Source organism: Mirounga angustirostris, unplaced genomic scaffold (genome assembly GCF_029215605.1).
Source record: "Mirounga angustirostris isolate CCGP_5_RB_7025 unplaced genomic scaffold, mMirAng1.0.hap1 SCAF_5, whole genome shotgun sequence".
NCBI classification, from domain to species: Eukaryota; Metazoa; Chordata; class Mammalia; order Carnivora; family Phocidae; genus Mirounga; species Mirounga angustirostris.
In genome coordinates, this window is record NW_026991713.1 from 148,727,073 (window position 1) to 148,748,980 (window position 21,908).

The following is a 21,908-nucleotide window of genomic DNA, read 5'->3' on the forward strand; positions in this document are numbered from 1 at the left end:
TTGGAAAATGAAAAACAGCAGAGGTAGCTGCATGGGATGCCAGATATCAAGACTTTGTCTAATAGTAGTTACGGGCACCGAGGATCACCTCTTATCCTTCCCCAGAAAGGTGCTATTTACAAAACACGTTCTCTGCAGGGAGCTGTGGACAGGAGGGGAGGAGAAGAAGTGGGGGGCCAGGCAGCAGAGAGGAGCTGTGGGGAAGGGAGAAGGGAGGACGAAGGGGGAGGAGAGATGGAGGAGGGGTGGGAGCAGAGGAGTTTGGAGGGAAGCAGAGAGAAAGGGACTGATGGTGTAGACGGGACAGGGAGCAGTTGAAGAGGGAGGAGGGGAAGGAAGATGGGACTGGGGGAGCGGACGGGAGGACCTGGGGGCACTTACCTCCTCCCAGGGCAGGGCCTGGGAGCGCAGGGAGGAGCGCACTCTGCGCAGGGAGCAACGGGCCAGGTCCTTGGTCTTGCGCAGCCCCGCACCATGTGGCTGGTACGTGGTGGGACACCTGCCCAGGACGTCCACCTGGGCGGGCGGGACCCCATCAGCCCCATGTCAGCCCCCTGTCAGCCCCCTGCCCCCACCCCCTCCAGGCTCCCCCCGGCCTCACCTCTTCGAGGGTCTGGGGGCCGTGGGCATCCGGGCGCCCCTGCAGGAGGCTCAGCACCGCGCGCTTCACGTTCAGCGCCCAGCGAGGCTCTGCGCGGCGGGGACACAGGCGGGCCACGCGCCCTGCCTGCAGGATGAAGCGCAGCGGGTGGCGGCCCAGGGCAGCGCTGGGGACAGGCAGGCGGGAGTCAGGCAGAGGCCCTCCAAGGCACCAGGCCACCTCTTCACTGTGGGGGCCATGGTATCCCTGCTCCTCCTGCTCTAGGTCGGCCCGCCAAGGAAGCCCCCCCAACCCCCCGCATCTTCCCAAATAGCCTTGCTTCCCTCTTCAGCTGGGTTCCCCAGCAACTTCTGAATCAAACACAAGGGGCAGCCAACTCTTTGCTCAAAGCTGCCCGCGGACTTATTAACACTTGCCCCAAAAGTACCTGTGTGTGCCCAGCCTCAGATAATAGAAAACTGCACTTCCAAGACCTTTCTGAACTCCAAAGATTCTCATTTTCCCAGCCCACCGGGGAGGTACCTAGCATCCCCCCCCCCCCCCACACACACACCCACACCCCCACACCCACATTACAGAGGAGGAAATGGAAGCTCAGGACCAGAATGTGACTTGTTCGGGACAGCAGCTGGGATTCGAACCCAGGCAGGTGGGCTCCAGTGTCATGGGTCTCAAACTGCCCCCCAACCCCAGGACTTGAGACTCCATCACTGTGCAGATGAGGAAAAGAGGCCCAGAGAGGGGGAGCTACTCGGGGGGATCATACAGCAAGTTAGGGAGGAGCTGGGACCAGAATTCGGCCCAATGCTCATCCGGCCACCCCTCATCTGGCCGAAAGGAGCCTGTGTCCTGCATCTGCCAGGTGAGGGGATGAGAGGGGGGAGGTGATGGGTGGTGAAGTCCCCACAGTTGTGTGTGGGGACAGAACAGAGCCAAACTTGAGCAGTGAGCCAGCAGGGCAGAATTTTGAGGGACAGAAGTGTCCCTACTTGTACCTCCCCGGGAGGTCACTGCCCCTTCTCCAGCTCCAACTGGAGACCCCCTGGGTCTCAGGCCTGGCCCTAGAGAAATGCTAATGGTGCCCGCCCCTTCCAGAATAGCAAATGTCAGTCTGGCCTCAAGGATCTGACAACCCCCAGCCCTCTGACTTAGCATTTCTGATGAGGAGCCCAAGGACAATAGCCCACACTGCTCCCGTGGAGGAGACCACCCTAAGCCTTTCAGGGGGATCCATCTGCCCCTCGGCAGCATCCCCCATCCCTGCACCCCAGCACAAAGGCTTTATTTTTTTAAACAAATGAATTTGCAATAAAAAAGGAAGAGGAATCTGCAGAGATGGGCTTGTCTTCAGTCTGGCGGGTGGACTGAGCTTTGAGGCCACGGAGGCCACTGTCAGGGAGTCCTGGGAAACAAGCCGGAGAGAGAATTCCAGGCTTGGCCAGGTCACAAAGGGAGGCTTAGCTTGGGACAGGAAAGGCCATGGGTCTCTAAGAAAACCCCCATCTCAGCAGAGACAGGGAAGAGAGGGGTGGGCTTTAACGGAATACACCCAGTGTCTTCCAGAATGCACTCAAGGAAAATGCCCGGAGAGTGCTTGGCAAACATAAAATCTAGACATGCTGGGAGTGATGGGCAGGGAAATAGGAGGTGAGTTCCGTCCACCAGGTAAGGGAAGGCCACCCGAGGCTACTCAGAGTTGCTCAAGGATCCTACATCAGTCCTCATCAGTGATCTGGTCTGGGTACCTACAAGGTCAAAACCTAAGGCGGGGTTGGGGGGGGTCATTCTTCCAATCTAACTTGGTGCATCCAGCACCTGGCAGCTGTGGGGAGGAGGGTACGGGACTCGCATGTCTGGTCCCATGAGGAGCAAGGCCTAGTGTCTTACCTCAAGTTCTCCGAGTCCTTCAGAACTGCCACCTTGGACCCCAGGATAGATGTCACCTGGAAATCTTGGAGCTGAAGCAGAAAGCACCCGTGAGTCAGTGACCTCTCCTGGGGTACCCCAGAACCTCACCAGTACCCCCCACACAAAGCAGTTCTGGGGCCCAGCATGATACTTGGCCCCATGTGGGAGGCAGGCAGAAAGATCCTTCCCTTGAGCAGAAGGTTCTATTTCTAGGTGGTGGATGCCAAATATCTCCAAGGGGTAAATAGTTAAAGCAACCAGGACCTACCGCTCGCTGATAAATGTTCAGAAAGTTCTCACTAGTTTCTCATTTTGCCCAAAAGGCCCTGGAAGTTTGGGTAAAAGATTCATACAGCTATCCAGTAAAAATAGGTTAGGATTGCAAAGCAAACAAACAAACAAAAAAAAGACTTTGCCCACCATGAATAAAACACTTGGATGTCCCAAAAGCACCGTGGGCGTATGCATGCATACGTGTGCATGTGTTTGTGCGCGTGCATGTGTGCGCGCATGTGTGTGCGCGCGCATGCGTACTTATTGCCAAAGAAGATGGACTCCCTAAAGATGAAAAATAAGACCACCCCTAAAAACTGCCTCCCTAACACGACCGATACCACTTTTAAAAGAACAGACTCTTCCTAGAGCAGTTTTAGATTGATAGCAATATTGAGAAGAATGTACAGCGATTTCCCACATACCTCATATATATTCATACCCACATCCCACATCCTCCCCCATTTCCAACATCCCCAGCAGCATGGCACAATTTGTTACAATCAGTGAACCCGCACAAACACATCGTCATCACCCGAAGCCCATAGTTTACACCAGCGGTCACTCTTGGTGGTGTGCACTCTATGGGTTTGCACACACGTACCGTGACACGTATCCACCATTATGTACCATACAGAACGGTTTCCCTGCCCTTGGATTTCACTTTTTCAAAGTGGCTCATCTTCACTCACCTTGTCTAAAACCTATTTCCTCGCTCTCCTGAAAACCAGCCCCGCTCCCCCAGCAGAAGGTCTGTCATCTCCCCAGTCACCCAGGCTTGAAATGTCGGGGTGAAATCCAGTCCCCCTTGGCACCAAAAGGCTGTCCGGGACAGTGGATCCCTCAGCCACGGAAATGATAAACACTTATTGACTGACCACTTGCTTGAAATGCCACCCATTATAACTGCATTCCATATGCTCTAAATTGTCCATAGAGTCATGGAAGATAGTTTTGCAAACCCACTGAACTTAAAAATACTTAACTTAAAATTACTTAAAAATGGTTAAAGAGGGGGCACCTGGGTGACTCAGTTGGTGAAGCATCTGACTCGATTTCAGCTCAGGTCATGATCTCAGGGTTGTGAGACTGAGCCCCACAACGGACTCCCCGATCAGCAGGGAGTCTACTTCTCTCTCTCTCGCCCACTTTCCCTCTGCCCCTCCCCCCTCTAAAATAAATAAGTAAATCTTTAAACAAATATATTTTTTAAAAATGAAGATCTGATAGATGCTATGATGTGGATAAACCTTGAGAACATTATACTAAGTGAAAGAACCCAGGCACAGAAGTTTACATATTGGGCACCTGGGTGGCTCAGTCGGTTAAGTGACTGCCTTCAGCTCAGGTCATGATCCCAGGGTCCTGGGATTTAGTCCTGCATCAGGCTTCTTGCTCTGTGGGGAGCCTGCTTCTCCCTCTCCCACTCCCCCTGCTTGTGTTCCCTCTCTCGCCGTGTCTCTCTCTGTCAAAAAAAAAAAAAAAAAAAAGTTTACATATTGACTGTGATAAGTGAATCCACTTCTTGGAGTACCTCACTAGCAAATTCCTAGAGGCAGGAAGTAGAATAGAGATCCAGGGGGCTGGTGGGGAGGAGGGAAGGGGTGTTATTGTGTAAGGGGGAAAGCACTTCTGTTTGGGATGATGAACAATCATCTGGAGACAATAGTCGTAATTGTGTATGTAATTTGTACATATGTACACATTTATGTAACATTGTAAATGCATTTGTTGCCACTGAATTATACACTTAAAATAGTTATTAAAATAGTTAATAAAATAGTAGGGGCGCCTGGGTGGCTCAGTCAGTTAAGTGTCTGACTCTTGATCTCAGCTCAGGTCTTGATCTCCGGGTTGTGAGTTCAAGCCCTGCATTGGGCTCCATGCTGGGCATGGAGCCTACTTAAAAAAATTAATTTAATTAAATAGTAAACCTTATGATATATATTTTACCACAATTAAAAAAAAAATTATGGGCGCCTGGGTGGCTCAGTCAGTTAAGCGTTTACCTTTGGCTCAGGTCATGATCTCGGGGTCCTGGGATCGAGCCCTGTGTCAGGCTCACTCCTCAGCGGAGAGTCTGCTTGTCCCTCTCCCTCTTCCCCTCCCTACTGCTAATTCTCTCTCACTCTCTCTCTCAAATAAATAAATATCTTTAAAAAAAGAATAAAGAGAAGCCAGACACGCAAGAGAAAGAATATCCTGCCTAATGCCATCAGGGAAAAGTCCAAAGGCAGGCAAAACTCATCCATGGTATTAGAACTCAGGGGGCCTTTGGAAAAGTGACCAGAAGGGAGAATGGGGGAGGTTGGGGGGGGGGGGGCGTTTCATCTCATGATCTGGTGGTGAGTACACACACATGTTCTGTTTGTGAAAATTCATTTTTCTGAAAACTTATTTTCACACTTTAACTGATTGCCTCTTGAGTGGCTTTAACTTTCCGTTTTTGCCAAAAATCTTTGATGTAAGCCAGTTTTTTCTATTCTTTTTTTTTTTTTTTTTAGATTTTTTTATTTATTTATTTGACAGAGAGAGACACAGCGAGAGAGGGAACACAAGTAGGGGGAGTGGGAGAGGGAGAAGCAGGCTTCCCGCAGAGCAGGGAGCCCGATGCGGGGCTCGATCCCAGGACCCTGGGATCATGACCTGAGCCGAAGGCAGACGCTTAACGACTGAGCCACCCAGGCGCCCCAGTTTTTTCTATTCTTGACAACATTGGACATTATCTTTTTTTTTTATTATTTCTTAGAGAGTGCAGAAGGGGGAGGTGCAGAAAGAGAGAGAGAATCTTAAGCAGCCTCCATGTCCAGTGTGGAGCCCAACAAAGGCTCCATCCCACGACCCTGAGATCCTGACCTGAGCCGAAATCAAGAGTCAGACGCTCAACCGACTGAGTAGCCAGGGTTCCATCAACTTTTTTTTTTAATGCTAAAAATAAAGCAACTGACTCATTCAGTTTGCAACACACCATTTGCTTTGTGAAAACTAGCCCTGTAGAGGGACGCCTGGGTGGCTCAGTCGGTTGGGCGTCTGCCTTCAGTTCAGGTCATGATCCCAGGGTCCTGGGATCGAGTCCCACATTGGGCACCTTGCTCGGCGGGGCGCCTGCTTCTCCCTCTGCCTGTCTCTCTCTCTGATAAATAAAATCTTAAAAAAAAAAAAAAAAAACTAGCCCTGTAGAAAAAAAAACAAATGCTGTTGGTATTTTGATGGACATGAGCAGACAAAGACTCCACCGAAGAGGCAGGTCTGAGCCAAACAGACATTTTGGATGGTTTAAGAATTCAGAGGCAGGGGTGCCCGGGTGGCTCAGTCGGTTAAGCGTCTGCCTTCGGCTCAGTTCATGATCTCAGGGTCCTGGGATCCAGCCCCACATCGGACTCCCTGCTCAGAGGGGAGTCTGTCCCTCTCCCCTCCCCACTTGTGTGCTCTCTTGCTTGCTCTCTCTCATAAATAAAATCTTTAAAAAAATAAAGAATTCGGAGGCAGCTCAGAGCCACCCCGTAAAAGACCCCATCCTGTGATCTACATGAAACATTAAAAAAAAATTTTTTTTTTTTTTTGAGAAACTCTTGTCAGCAAGCACTCCAGCCAGTTCAAAAATGCTTCTTAATGGGGCGCCTGGGTGGCTCAGTCGTTGGGCGTCTGCCTTCAGCTCAGGTCATGATCCCGGGGTCCTGGGATCGAGCCCCACATCGGGCTCCCTGCTCCGCGGGAAATCTGCTTCTCCCTCTCCCACTCCCCCGCTTGTGTTCCCTCTTTCGCTGTGTCTCTCTCTGTCAAATAAATAAATACAATCTTTTGAAAGAAAAAAAAATGCTTCTTAAGCATGAGGGAAGACTCCAGTGAAACCAAGAGGCCATTTATGCAGGGTGGAAGGGTCTGTCCAGGAAACAGAGGAGAATCATCAGGAAGGAGATAGGAAAGAATAGGCAGGCACTTCCACTTGCAAGAACACAAGGGAACTCTGGGGAAAATCTTGATAAAAGGAAATCTATGACCACCAAGTATAGCTCATAATTCTGCCTCAACTGAACCCAGAATAAATACCACCCCACGCCGCCTTACCATTTGCCTTTAACCCGAGCCATGGACCCAGGCACAGCAAGGCCCAGTGTCCAATATAAAGTTGCCCAGGGCAGGCCTGGGGGCCCCATCCAGGCCTTGGATATCCACTCCAGTGTGTTCATTTGTCTACAAGGCTCTTGACTTGGTTTGGCTTTGTTCACTCCTGGGACCTGCAGGTTCCCGAGCTTTGACCCTCTTTCCTACCAAAGACACAGCTTGTCCCCATCCCATGGCTCTACTTGTTCCAAGGAATACCCTTACTCTTTTTTTTTTAAACACTGCTATTCCCCCACTGGGCACCTCCTATAACCAAAATGACATGTGCCCATGTCACCCCCTGGAGTCCTGACTTGTTGATTTTTGAGATTCCTCAGAAATCTCCTCTTTATTGCAAAGCTGGGAGTCTGTGGCTTCCCCTGGGCCTTCCCCAGCATCACTGTGACCTCTCTGTTACCCAAAGACACTCACCCATAAGGCCATCTGGCACGGGCCAAGCACATCAACGATGGCCAAGCCTTGGAGGCCAAGGCCACTTCCTTCCACTGGGTCTCCCTGCAGGCCAGTACTGGTGTTGGTAGAAAAGTGATAGGTGTATCTGGTGCCCACAGGGAGGTGGGGATCAGCTGACCCTGGAGAGCAGACAGAGGGCACAGTGTCACCTTGACAACCCATCACCCTCTGGGACCCAACTGCATGGAGACTATTTGGACATCCTGTTCCCACCTCCCTCCCTCTATCTGGGCCATGAGCTGCCTGCTCCTGGTGCAGGGGAAGGCTGGGGGGCTACACACTCCTATGAGGGTCAAGAAGAAAATTACAATATTAATAGTTAGTGCTTAGTAAACCGGTGTTCTCAGATGCTAAGGCCCCCTTCTAAGAGCTTTATATGTCATCTTTGGCCTCTACCCACTTGATGGGACACCCAGTTGCCATAACCAAAACTATCTCTAGACATCGCAAAATATCCCTGAGAGGTACCATCATCCTGGTTCAGAACTAATGATCTACACTTACGTGAACCCATTTAGGCCTCTTACCCAACTTTGAGGTGGGTGCTCTTAGTTTCCCCATTTTACAGAGGTAGAAACGGAGGCCCAGAGAGGTTAACTAACTCACCCAAGGTCACACAGCTGGGATGCCAACCTTGGAAGTCTGACTCCTCACCTTGAGGACTATAGCGTGTGCGAGGAAGGTGTTGCCCTGATCCCTTATGGGGGCAGAACTGTCAAGCTGACGGGACTCAGGAGCACTGAGGTGGCGGAAAGGGCTGATTTAGGGAGCAGACAGCTCTGTACTTTTCTAACCCTCTATTTAGGCCAGGGGACAGATTGCAAAACTGTGACACCCCACCCTTCTCTGGGGCTTGCAAGTGAATTAACATGTTCATGTGCTCAAACAGAGCCACGCCTTTCACTCCCAGGATGCTTCTCTCCCTCCAAAGAATTTGCCCTGAGGTTCTTTCATCTACTCCACCTCAAAATGCAAATAGAATCACCCAGCACAGATGTTTATTCCACCTGGGGACCACAAGGTATGAGGCCAAAGCCCATGGGCGCTTTACCTTGGGTGTGTTGTTTGCTTCTCTAACTGCTGATGACCAGATGGCTTTTCCAGAACTGGCCTCGCTCCACCCAACCGGCCTCCCCTGGGAACGGGGATATGCCCTTCGAGGCTGTCCTGAATCACACCCAGCAGCTGGTCAGCCTTGTTCCCACAACCACCCCCACCCCATCCTGTCTCCTGGTCACCAGAGGTGTGATAAGGTCTCCTGGGAGACTTACTCACCTGTGCACGCCATCATGCAGGAGGCCGCCTGTCTCACCAGCGAATCTGGAATTTCTGAAATCACAGATCAGATGGAACGAGCGCAAGGCCAGAGGAAGGAGAGGCTCAACCCATGGGCTACTGACCTACTTGTGAATGGGACGGTTAAGGGTTCAAGGGGATAAGAGAGAACGCCAGCTCTCCTGTCTCCCATAGGGCTGGGAGTGACCTCCCCAGCCCTTACCCAACCTGATCTTCCCCATCTTGCTTGCCCACACCACTGTCCCGATTGCTTAAGCTGGTGACCTGGGAGTCATCTGTACTTCTACTCCTTTCCCTTATTGCCACCCCAAATCCAGTACATCAGCACGCTCTGCCAATTCCATCGACAAATGCAGGTCTCCCTCCCTCCCTCCATCTCTCCATCCCTCCCTCCTCCCCTCCCTCCCTCCATCTCTCCATCTTTCCCTCCCCTCCCCTCCCCCCCATCTCTCTCTCCATCTTTTCAAACTGCCTCCCTCTTCTCCTCCCTCCCTCCTGTGTGTCTCCATCTCCCTGGCCATCACTCTAGACAAAGCCGCACCTTCTCTTGCCTAGATGATGGAAGTAGCCTCCTAACTATTCCCCCATGTCCACAATTCATCGTCCACAGCTAGAGTCATCTTAAAAACCTAAACCTGATCCCATCACTCCTGGTTTAATAGCTCCTCAGTCTCCTGCCCACCACTCCCGAGCCACATGCACTCATAAGGACATCCTGACCACGAGAGCTGGCCTTACTCTGCCCTCTGGCCACATCTCATCCTGCCCTCACCCTCCAGCCACACTGGCTCTTCTTCAGCTCAAGGCCTCTGCACATGCTGTTCCCTCCTGCCCGAACACTCTTCCTTCTGCTCTTCACACCCCCGGCTCCTTCAGGTCTCGCCCCAGTAGGGCCCTCCCTGACCACTACGAACCAACAAAGCCAGACCAAGGGGCTGCAGCAGTGAATGCTGGACCCTAGCGCTGCTCCCTGGTGGGTCTCAGGACACCTCATCCCCACCCCCACCACCTTCTCAGCTGCAGAAGACAACCACAGCATGAACAGCCTGGGCTCCCGACCTCCTTAGACCTCCTTAGCCCCTACCTTGGGCCACTGAGGTCCCTCTGCAGGGAACCTCCCAGCCCCCCTCCCCAGCAGCTCTCCCTCTGCCCATCCCAGCCTGAGGCCTTCCCACTTCCACCTTCTGTCATTCTCATTTATCCTTCCTTTCAGCCACTTGCCTGCATATTTCTGGCCATCATTGGCCCTCCTGGGACAGCCTCAGCCAGGTAGCCATCCATCTGCAGCCATTTTCATACAACGGCTTTTCAGTAATACCATTTCTATCCTCAAAACCACCCCACCAGGGGCGCCTGGGTGGCTCAGTCATTAAGTCATTAAGTCGACCTGCCTTTGGCTCAGGTCAGGATCCCAGGGTCCTGGGATCGAGCCCCGAATCAGGCTCCCTGCTTGGCAGGAAGCCTCCTTCTTCCTCTCCCACTCCCCCTGCTTGTGTTCCCTCTCTTGCTGTGTCTCTCTCTGTCAAGTAAATAAATAAAATCTTAAAAAAAAAAACAAAACCACCCCACTATGCCCCAAATGCTAACCATTACCCACGCCAGCCTGTTCAATCCCTTGAAAGACAAAGCACTTCCCCCAAACAGGGGAAAGTGCATTTTACACCATTTTGTATAGACCCTTTGCAACAAAAGAACATGGTAGGATGTTCCCACCTCCCAAATGTTGTGTCTCATCTAACAAAATGCTCTTTGCATTCAAGTAGAGTATCGATGGATAAAACTACATTTCAAAGACATTTAACTCAATGGATTTTCCCTCCCAATTTTCCTCCAACTCTTTGACAATATGTACTCTGGGCACCAAATTAAACCTGTTTATGTATAATCATTAATTTATGCATAATAATTAAACTCCAGATTGGGCACAGATCCAGCATTCTGCTTGCTTGCTCATCCAACAACCTGCTTTACCCACCAGCTACTCTGCAAAGCAGCCGAGCCCACAAGCCCCCATCCACCATGAGCTCCAGAAACGAGATGCGTGCAAAGAACATTAGTGCTCAAACTGAGTCTTATTCCCTTCCACTTCTCAAGCACTTAAAAAAAATATTTAAATTAAAAATAAGTTTCAAAATGATTCAATAATCATACTCAAAAGATCAACAAAGGAGGGGGGGGGACACGGAGTCTTGGGAGGTAAGAAATCTTCCCATAGGATCCTATTCATTTCTAGGGAGAGATCTGAAAGGGACTGAAATTGAGGTTATCTCTACAGCCTAGAAATGAAATCAGGACTCATTTCAGCTTTCTCAGATGTCAGTTCTGGTCCCTGTTGATTCATTTATCCAGCACAGATTTACTGAGTACTTACTGTGCACCAGGCAAATAAGTGCTAAAAATGTAGCCAAAAAACCCAAAAAACGAAAACAGCTGTAATCTGACCTGCACCATCCAGGGCAATAGACAGATGCCAGCCACGTGTGGCTATCGGGCATCTGAAATGTGGCTGGTGTTATGGAGGAGCTTTTCATTTTGTAATTTGTTAACATAATTTTTTTGTTATTCATTTAATTTTAAATTAAAAACCGATACTAAAGTCAGCCACTGGAAAATTTAAGTACGTTTAGAACAACTTAGTATACAAAATTCCTTTTTCAACTCTAAATCTTAGGAAATCGAAACACACATTAAGTATTTGCAATGAAAATTTAGTATCCAAACTGGAATATGGGGGCACCTGGCTGGCTCACTTGGTAGCGTGCACGATTCCTGCTCTCGGGGTTGTAAGTTCGAGCCCCACATTGGGTGTAGAGATGACTTAAAAATAAAATCTTAAAAAAATTGAAATACACTCCCAGTATAAAATACACACTGGATCTCAGAGAACGGAAAATAAATCTCATTAATACTTTTTTACATTGATTACATTTTCTAATGAGATTTTGGCTATACTGGGTCCAGTAAAATATATTCTTAAAATTAATGTCACCCGTTCCTTTTTAACATTTTTTAAACATGGCTGCTAGAAACTTTCAAATTACACATTGGCCCCCATTCTGTTTTATTGGATAGAGCTGCCCTAGACCCTTCTGCAGTAAACAGACAACACATAAAAGCTCATTTCACCCAGTTACCCTGCATCAGAGAGCTACTTAGTATCTTCAAGCTCACCACCTCATATACCCCGGCAGACAGCTAAGCATCCCCGCACACGGGCTCAAGAGTCCAAGGTCAGCATTTCATCGCTCGGGGTTACAGATCTGGTCTCGGGTTTCAGAGGATGTTGGTGGAAGACAGGAGCAAGAAATGAGGGATCCACCCGTAAGCTCGCTCTCCTTTTCCCCATGAAAGGCCAAACCAAGGGAGGCAGAGGAACAGGTGAACAGGCATCTAGCTGCTAAAATACTGTCCCAGGTGGATGAGTTGCTGGCCCAGCTCCGCCCCAGAGAGAACCAGCACCACGCCAGCTTTACTTACTCCCCGAAGTCACTGCCACCAGAGCCCAGAGCAGGACCAGACCGAGGAGCCCCATGGGCACCAGCATCGCCACCAGCCCAAGGGAGCCCCACACCATCAGCCTCTCTGATGGCACAGAGCACCCTGAAAGGAATTTTCTTTCCCAAAGAGGCGGGCTCAGCCTGGATCAACTCTCCATTCCCAGGGCTGATGGGGAGGGGGAGGAGGGGGCTTCCAGAGCAAAGATCCAGCCAATCAGAAGCGTCCGATAAAGTTCTTAGCACTCTACCCAGGAGGAGGGGTGGGGGGGCTTCTGACCAATGAGGGGGAAAATCCCTTTTCAGTATAGAGGAAAGAAAGGTTTGCCTCTTCAAGCCTTGTAAATGGAGCTCTCGGGGCAGAAGGCAAACATGGCCATGGTTTGATTTCTTTTTCTTTTAACGGGGTCTAATCAAATTTACCATTTTATCCATTTTTAAATGGTACTTTGGTGGCACTGAGTGCATTCACAATGTCGTGAAACCATCATCACCGTTAGGTCGGGCTTGTCTGTCCCACTGCTCTGGGTAGGCGAAGCCAGGCCTTAGCCATGGCTTGTCACCAAACAGGACAGCTGCAGGGTCTCTCAGAGCTCAGGCCCAAGGCCTCCCTCCTTGACACATTAGGACCAGCAGTTAAGAAGAGGGGGGAGGGGCGCCTGGGTGACTCAGTCGTTAAGCGTCTGCCTTCGGGTCAGGTCATGATCCCAGGGTCCTGGGATCGAGCCCCCGCATCGGGCTCCTTGCTCAGCAGGAAGCCTGCTTCTCCCTCTCCCTCTGCTGCTCCCCCTGCTTCTGCTCTCTCTCTGCTAGATAAATAAAATCTTAAAAGGGCGCCTGGGTGGCTCAGATGGTTAAGCCATCTGCCTTCGGCTCAGGTCATGATCTCAGGGTCCTGTGATCGAGTCCCGCATCAGGCTCCCTGCTTCTTGGGAACCTGCTTCTCCCTCTGCCTCTCTCTCTCGCTCTGTCTCTCATGAATAAATAAATAAAATCTTTAAAAAAAAAAAAAGAGGGGGAGGTCTGCTCAGCTGTGCTCTGTGGCCTTTCCCAGACCCCACCTCCTCTTCCTCAGCTCAAACTGACCTCCACCCGCACCTTTGGTTTTAGGCTCCAGGCAGCCAACCTCCTAGGCCACCACCTCCTTCAGCCCTGCGGGCCCAGCACCTCTTCATTGGCACCTACCTCCCACAATAAATCTGCTTTTTATAAACTACTTTATTACGATATAATACAGATCCAACAATTCTCCCATTGAAAGTGCACAACCCAGTGGTTTTCGGCCCAACCAGAGTCGTGCAACCATCACCACACACAATTTTAGAACGTTTTCATCACCACGAAAGGAAACCCCATCACCAGGAGCCTCCTCATTCCCTGCCACCCCAGTCCCTGATTACCACTGATCTGCGTTCAGTCTCCATGGATTTGCCTACTGTGGACATTTCACAGGAATGGAATCATTTGCTATGTGGCCTTTAGTGACTGGTCTCCTTCACCAAGTGTCCTGTTTTCCAGGCTCACGTGCCATGTAGCAGGCTGTCCCCGTTTCCCTCCTTTTTGTGGCTGTGTACTATTCCACAGGACGGATAAACCACAGATTGCTTATTCATTCATCCCCTGATGGACAGTGAAGTGTACATTCAATGTTACTTTCTTAGAGTTAAACTGAGACACAGTTGACTGGTTGACACATGATGTTTTCGGGAAACCATCCATTATACTCTTATACTTGGTCCACTTTCTTCTCCTATTTTGAAACCAGGAATTTTGCCGGCTCAAACGTGTTCACTGGCCCCCAACCTGTAGGGCTGAAGGTTGAAAAGTCCCCGTACAGCTGCCTGGAGGCCCACAACGTGTTCTGGGTGGTGCCAAATGCTATAAAGAAAAGAAGAAAATACATCGAACGGGCAGGCCCATAGGAGCTAAAATCCCAGTGGGGAAATGGGATGGATGCACACATAGATGTGAAGCGTACCAAGGAGAGCCTTACTTCTGAGAAAGGAATGGTTTTTATGCCAGAGGATCACTGGGAGTTTATGAAGGAGAGATTGCCTTGAAACCTCAAAAACAAAACAAAACAAAACAACAGATAATAATGCTATTAGAAAATTGTATACTTGGGTGCCTGGGTGGCTCAGATGGTTAAGCGTCTGCCTTCGGCTCAGGTCATGATCCCAGGGTCCTGGGATCGAGTCCCACATCGGGCTCCTGGCTCAGCGGGGAGCCTGCTTCTCCCTCTGACCCTCTCCCCTCTCATGCTGTTTCTCGCTCGCTCGCTCTCTAAAAAATAAATAAAATCTTAAAAAAAAAAAAAAAAGAAAATTGTATACTTGCAACTAGTAGATAAGAGAGTCCTAGAGACCTAATACACAGTACAGTGATCACAGACCAGAAAACTGGATTATAAACATTAAACTTGCTAAGAGATTAGATCTGAGTTGCCCCCCATACTAGAAGAAATGATGGCTACGGGACACCACAGTGGTGTTAGCTAATGCTACAATGGTAATCATGTTGCAATATAAATATCAAGTCAAGACGTTGTGTACCTCCAACTTATACATTGTTGTGTGTCAAATAAATCTCAATTTAAAAAAATCGTATCAGGCACGGGGCAAAGCCCTCACTGAATATTAACTCATTCAGTCAAACCTCCCCCTCACCCCACCACCAAAAACCACCAGTGAGGTGCAACTAATATCCTAGGGTACAGACAAGGAAGTGGGGCACAGAGAGGTTAAGTCATTTGTCCCAAGTCACACAGCTGGACTCCCCCTGGCTCCAGAGTCTCCTCTCCCTCAACTCTGCAGCTTAGCTCAATGGTTATCACTTCTTGCATCTTCTCCAGGAGACTCTGGTCTCTGTCCACAGTCCTAGAATCCTCCCCTGTTCACGGTCAGGAATTTGAGAGAAAACCCTGCCATGTTTCACATGGTGGTTCCCAGTCAACACAGCACATTCTAGGCCTGGAAAATCAGAACCACGGTGGGGGCGTGGGTGGGGATGACTCCCTCCAGACCATTCTGTTGACTAGCTGAATGTGCCATCACCCTATTCTACCGGAGCTGGCCAGAGTAAGGCTCCCTGCATCTCTGATCCCACTTCTCCTTGTTTCTATCATTACTGGACAAAAAGCTGATGAACCTGCTGGACAGAGCACCAGGACTCAAGGACTTGATTTGAAGAAAGACCCTCCTAGACAAGCCTTCCCAGCCCCTCATGCTCCCACCAAAATTAAGTCCAGCTTCCTCCTTGAAAAAAGATGGCAGGGCTGGGCTTGCCAATAACTGGGGATTGAGCTCCCAGTTCTGAATTAAGGCAGAGGATAAATTAAGGCCTATTGCACCCAAGTCAGACTTATGAAAATTAACCAGCCTCCATGTTAATCCATCAAAAGATGGCATTATTTTGCATAGGTAGGGCAAGAGATATCCCATTCTAGAGAACTAACCAGTAGGGGGCGCAATGAGCTCTTCTTACTTGGGTAGAGCATTTCACAAAAGATCTTGTCCTTAATGAACCACACCAGCCATATTTTTTAAGACCTCATTTTTTAGAGCAGTTTTAGATTCATAGCAAAATTGAGAAGAAGGCATAGATATTTCCCATATACCCGCTGTCCCCACACATGCAGAGCCTCCCCTGTTATCAAATGATCCCAGCACAGTGGGACATTTGATGCAATTGAAGAACCTACATTGACACATTGTTACCATCCAAAGTTCATACTTTGCCTTAGGGTTCACTCTTGGGGCTGTACATTCTGTGGGTTTGGACACATGTATAATGATCTATATCTCCCACCATAGTAGCATACAAAGTATTTCACTGCCATAAAAATCCTCCGCAAGTCACCTATTCATTCTTCCCTCTCCCAGTCCCTGGAAATCACTGACCTCTTTATTGTCTCCATACTTTTGTCTTTTCCAGAATGTCATATACATAGCATGTACATACACATCGCATGTAGCCTTCTCACGTTGGCTTCTTTTACTCAGGAATATGCATTTAAATTTCCTCCCATCTTTTCATGGCTGGATAGGTCATTTCTCTTTAGAACAGAGTAATATTTCATTGCCTGGATGTACCATGTTTATTTATCCATCCACCTACTGAAGGACACCCTGGTTGCTTCCAAGTTTGGGCAGTTATGGATAATGCTGCTATAAACATCTGTGTTCAGAGCTTTGTGTGCACATAAGTTTGTTTGTTTTTTTAAGTAGGCTCTATGCTCAACGTGGGGGTTGAACTCACGACCCCAAGATCAAGAGTCACATGTTCTACCGACTGAGCCAGCCTGGCGCCCTTGTGTGAACATAAGTTCTTAACTCCTCTGTGCAAACAGTGAAGAGCATGATTGCTGGGTCACATGGTAAGAGTATATTTAGTTTTCTAAGAAACCACCAATTGTCTTTGAAGGTGGCTGCAGCATTTTACATTCCCACTGGCAACGTGTGAGAGTTCCTGTTGCTCCACATCCTCACTAGCATTTGATGTTGTCAGGGTTTCAGATCTTAGCCATTCAAATAGGTATAAATAGGCATAAAGTAAAATTCATTATTTTAATTTGCATTTCCCAGATGACATATAATATAGAGTATCTTTTCATGCACTTATTTGCCATCCATAGATCTTTATAAGGTGTCTGTTAGGGTCTTTTGCATATATATTTAGTTCTATTTCTTTCAGCAGAGTTTTATAGTTTTCCTCGTGTATATCTTACACATATTTTGTTAGGTTTATACCTAGGTTTTCATTTGGGAGATACCACTAGAAATGGTATTTTTATTTCCAAATTCCACTTGCTTGTTGCTAATAGATAGGAAGGCAATTGACTTTTGTATATGAACCTTGTATCCTGAAACTTTACTATAATAGCTTAATAGTTCTAACAGTCTTTTAGTTGATTCTTTCAGATTTTATACATAGATGGTCAGGTCATCTGGGAAGAAAAACAATTTTATTTCTTCCTTTCCAATCTGTATATCTTATATTACCTTTTCTTGTCCTATTGCATTAGCTAGAACTTCCAGAACAATGTTGAAAAGGAGTGGTGAGAGGGAACATCCCTCCCTTATTTCTGATCTCAGTGGGAAAGCTTCTAGATTCTCACTATTAAGTGTGATGTTAACTGTAGATTTTTTGATAGATATTCTTTAACAAGTTGAGGAATTTCCCTTCTATTTCTGGTTGACTGAGAGTTTTTGTCATGAATGGGTATTGGATTTTGTCAAATGCTTTTCCTGCATCTACTGATAATAATCATGTGATTTTTCTTCTTTAGTCTGTGTGATGTGATGATTACATTAATTGATTTTCAAATGTTGAGCCAACCTTGTATACTTGGGATAAATCCCACTTGGTTGTGGTGTATAATTCCTTTTATACATTGTTGGATTCGATTTGCTAATATTTTGTTGAGGATTTTTGCATCTATGTTCATGAAAGATACTGGTCTGTGGTTTGTTTTTTGTTTGGGTTTTCTGTTTTGTTTCTGTGTTTGTCTGACTTCAGTAATGGATTAATGCTGGCCTCACAGAGTTAGGAAGTATTCCCTCTGCTTCTATGTTTTGAAAAAGATTATAGAGAACTGGTACCATTTCTTCCTTAAATGTTTGGTAGAGTTCAGTTCACCAGCAAACCCATCTGGGCTGCTTTGTTTTGGAAGATTAATTACTGATTTGAAGGCTAATTAATGATTGGTTAATTATTGATTCCCTTAATAGATACAGGCCTATTCAAATCGTCTCTTCCTTCTTATATGAGTATTGGCAGATTGTACATTTCAAGGAATTGGCCCATTTCGTCTAGGTTATCAAATTTGTGGGTTTAGAGTGACTAATATTCCTTTACTATTCTTTTAATGTCCACAGGATCTATGGTGATGCATTCTCTTTCATTTCTGATATTAATAATTCGTATCCTTTCTCTCTTTTTCTTAGTTAACCTGGCTCTAGGCTTGTAAATTTTATTTATCTTTTCAAAGAACCAGCTTTTGATTTTGTGGACTCTGATATACTTTTTCAATTTCATTGGTTTCTGCTCTAATTTTTAGATTTCTTCTGCTTTCTTTGATTTGCTCTTCTTTTTCTAGTTTCCTAAGGTGGAAACTTAGATAACTGATTGTAGATCTTTCTGCTTATCTAATGTGTGCATTCAATGCTATAAATTTCCCTGTAAGCACTGCTTTTGCTGAGTCCCACAAATTTTGGTTAAGTTGTGCTGTCATTTTCATTTACTTTGAAATACTTTTTAGTTTCTCTGGAGATTTCTTCTTTGCCCCATATGTTATGTAGAAGTGTATTGTTTAATCTCCAAGTATTTTGGGATTTCCCTGCTATCTATTATTAGTCTCCAGTTTAATTTCATTATAATCTCAGAGCTGGCATCATATGATTTCTATTTTTTGCCGTATCTTTTATCTTTGAAATAAAGCCTGCTCCCTGTTGACTAGTGAGTTTGGAAAAGCTGGGGTGGGGTGGGGAACGCTAGCTCATCTCTTTACTTGCACAGTTAGTGTGAGCTTAGAAAAGTCACATGACCTCTCTGGATTTCTTTATTCATTGGCATAATAAAGGCGTTGGAAATTATTGGTCTAGTGTGTTCTGGCTCCATATTGTGTTCAAGTGGAGAACAGAGGGACAAGGAAAAAAAAAAGTACACACAGGAGTTACTATGTGATAAAAATAGCACCACGAACAGTTGGAGAGAAAGATTATTCAATAAATGAACCAGGTATATATATGATCACCCTGTTCACAGAAAACAACACATCAATAGATTTTCATCCAGCTAAAAGAGACTCAGGGGTGCCTGGCTGACTCAGTCAGCAGAACATGCAACTCTTGATCTCAGGGTTCTGAGTTCGAGCCCCATGTTGGGTGTAGAGATCACTTAAAAATCTTAAAAAAAAAAAAAAAAGAAGTCTAAGGTGGATCTCACTGGGCTAAAATCAAGGTGTTGGCAGGGCTGATTTCTTCTGGAAGCTGAGTGGAAAGAACCCATTTTCTTGCCTTTTCCAGCTTCTGGAGGTTTCCTACACTCATTGGCTTATGGTTCCTGTCCCCATCTTAAAGATTATCCAAGATAATCTCCCCCAACTCAAGGTCCTTACATTCATCATCTGCAAAGTCCCTTTTGTCATATAAGTAACATTCACAGGGTCTGGGGATCAGAATGTGAACATATTTAGGGGGCCATACTCACCTCGACACATTGGGCACACCCAGATAATCCAGGATAGTCTCTCTATTTGAAGGTCTGTCAACCTTATCCTATCTGCAAAATCCCTCTAGCCTTGTACTGTAACATCAAGATTCCAGGGGACTTTGTGTGGACATCAGTGACCACCGTGCTCTCCATATTTCCACCATCAAGAAAGCAAGATGCAGAGCGCTACAGGTTTTAAGTCATCATCCTGTGTTGAAAGATCGAAGCAAGAGAGAAAATAAATGTGTTTGCTTGTTAATGTGTAGAACACTGTGGGCAAGAACCTGCCAGGAACTGGTAACCGTGGTTTTGTCTGGGGGAGGGGACTGGGGGGGACTGGGTTGGGGAGCCAGAGGTGTGAGGAAGAGTCCATTCTTACTGCACCATTTCAATTTTGCTATGAGGCATAGAATGCTTATTCAAAAATTAACTGTTTGGGGCACCTGGGTGGCTCAGTCGGTTAAGCGTCTGCCTTTGGCTCAGGTCATAATCCCAGGATCTGAGGAATCAAGCCCCACACTGGGCTCTCTACTCAGCAGGGAGCCTGCCTCTCCCTCTCCCTGCCCCTCCCCCTGCTTGCACTCTCTCTGTCAAATAAATAAATAAAATCTTTTTTAAAAAATTTAACTGTTTATGGGGGCGCCTGGCTGGCTCAGTTGAAAGAGCATGCGACTCTTGATCTTGGGGCTGTGGGTTTGAGCCCCATGTTGGGTGCAGAGATCAAAAGATAAACTTTAAAAAATATTCTAAAAGACATTATTGGGAACATTTAAGAACTTTTAACTGTTTATGAGTGAAAGGCCAAGAAGTCTGCATGTAATACTGCAGCTAGTGAAGAATGAGGGAAAAAAACCCACAAAAGGCATTTGGATGTTTTACAGGAAAGAGGGAAGGCAGGTAAGCACCAGGGATGCAAAACTCTAAACAACAGTGTAATAATGTCAAGGGCAAAGACCATCCTTCCCTCTGTATCCCTCATTGCGGGGTCAGTTGTGATGAGAAATCAGCTCTTCTGAGCTGCTATGCAGGCATGAGACCAAGGACAACCCAGCTCACACGCAGTATCTGCACATTTAAGATGAGAACCCCAGCTTAGGATTCCCGCCCCAAGTTCCCACCCTGCGTTCCCCGGGCGGCGGCGGGGGGCGGGGCACCTTTTACGATAACAACTTAGAGTTGAGCACTTGAAAAGTCAGGGTCCTCCACCCTACCGCCTTGTAAGTCACAGGTGCAGACTACCCTGCTCTCCATCCCCTGCTCCCTCATAACCTGGAGCAGAGGACTGCCCGTCCCCCGACTCACTGGGGCCCCACCCCATTTCTTTCCATAATAAATCTTGCGACCCTACTTCCTTTGTGCAGGTGTATTGAAACTACATCTTCAATGAAAATGACCCTGTAGGTTTCACTTCCCCGAGGTGGGGTCTCTGATGCGTAGAGAACCACCTGCCCACGGAAACCGCGTGGGTGGCTGGCCCCTCCTCTTTCAGCGGGTCGGCTTGTCCTGCCTACTGTTCATTTCACACACCAGCTGCAGGCCTCCCAATACAGGCTCCGATTCACAAATCGAAGACCAAGGACCCATTCCCGCGGCTCTCGGGTGTGGAGCATCGGGTTAAAGCAACCAGCCTAAAATGACCCCTTAACCCTTCAATCACTCAATGTGATGGGGTAAGTGGGACGCCCTCCTGTTCCTCTCCCCCCACCCCCGCCCCGGGGGAATGGGGCGCCCACTGAGGTTCAGGTGGATCAGCCCGGACGTGGGGAGTCTTCTCGCCATTGGGAGATTCCCAAACAAAAGGCTGTGGTTGTTTTATGGACCCTGAGTTGGAGGGAGATGGGGAAAGAGTGGGAAGCAGTGAGCCCTGCAGTCAGCCTGAGAAATCACACACAGGGTCTTCAGCAGGGGCTGGCCTCCTCAGCATCCTTATCGAGGGTCTGCTGGAGCAAGATAGTTCCCTGCCCGCACCTGGTCCAGGAGCGGGGCAGCCATACCGCCAGTTTGCCCAGGACCGCCCCCACTCACACCTGCCGCCTCGTACAACCATCAACAGCAACCCCGTTCATCCTCGAAAGTTCCTACCTTGGTTTGCCACAATAATAATAAAAAAAAAAAAAAAAAGAAAAATCTTCAAAGAACACAGAGTAAAACTGTCTAACAAGCCATCATTTTACTAACAAATAGCACACAGCTGATTCTTTTTTGAACGGCGGATACAGCAAGTAGCCATTTCACAACCATGAATTTCGTAGCAAAAGGTTGCCATTGATGGAGAAACAAAATGCGGTCGATCCGCACAGCAGAAGCCTTCCTGACACCTGCTACAACATGGATGAAACTCGGAGACATTATGCTAAGTGAAAAAAAAAAAAAAAAAAAAAGCCAGACACAGAAAACCACACACTGTATGAAATACCCAGAAGGAGCAAACCCACAGAGATGAAGTAGATTAGTAGGGGCTTAGGGCTGGTGGGGGTTTGGGGAGAGATGGGGGGTTGGCAACTGTAAGGTACGGGGTCTGTTTTTGGGGTGATGAAAATGTTGTA

At 47.7% G+C, this 21,908-nt stretch overlaps 1 protein-coding gene across 1 annotated transcript in view; it reads right to left on the reverse strand.

Moving 5' to 3' along the window:
- LOC123844460 (uncharacterized) overlaps positions 1–21,908 on the reverse strand; it is a 171,511-nt gene that overhangs the window by 141,395 nt on the left and 8,208 nt on the right. The window contains exons 2-7 of the mRNA XM_064592561.1: positions 12,134–19,570; positions 8,636–8,689; positions 7,319–7,479; positions 2,489–2,559; positions 602–767; positions 382–516 (exon numbers count right to left, since the gene is read on the reverse strand). Of these exons, the coding sequence (XP_064448631.1) occupies positions 382–516; positions 602–767; positions 2,489–2,559; positions 7,319–7,479; positions 8,636–8,689; positions 12,134–12,230 (684 nt within the window). The 5' untranslated portion in view covers positions 12,231–19,570. The remainder of the gene's footprint in view (positions 1–381; positions 517–601; positions 768–2,488; positions 2,560–7,318; positions 7,480–8,635; positions 8,690–12,133; positions 19,571–21,908) is intronic.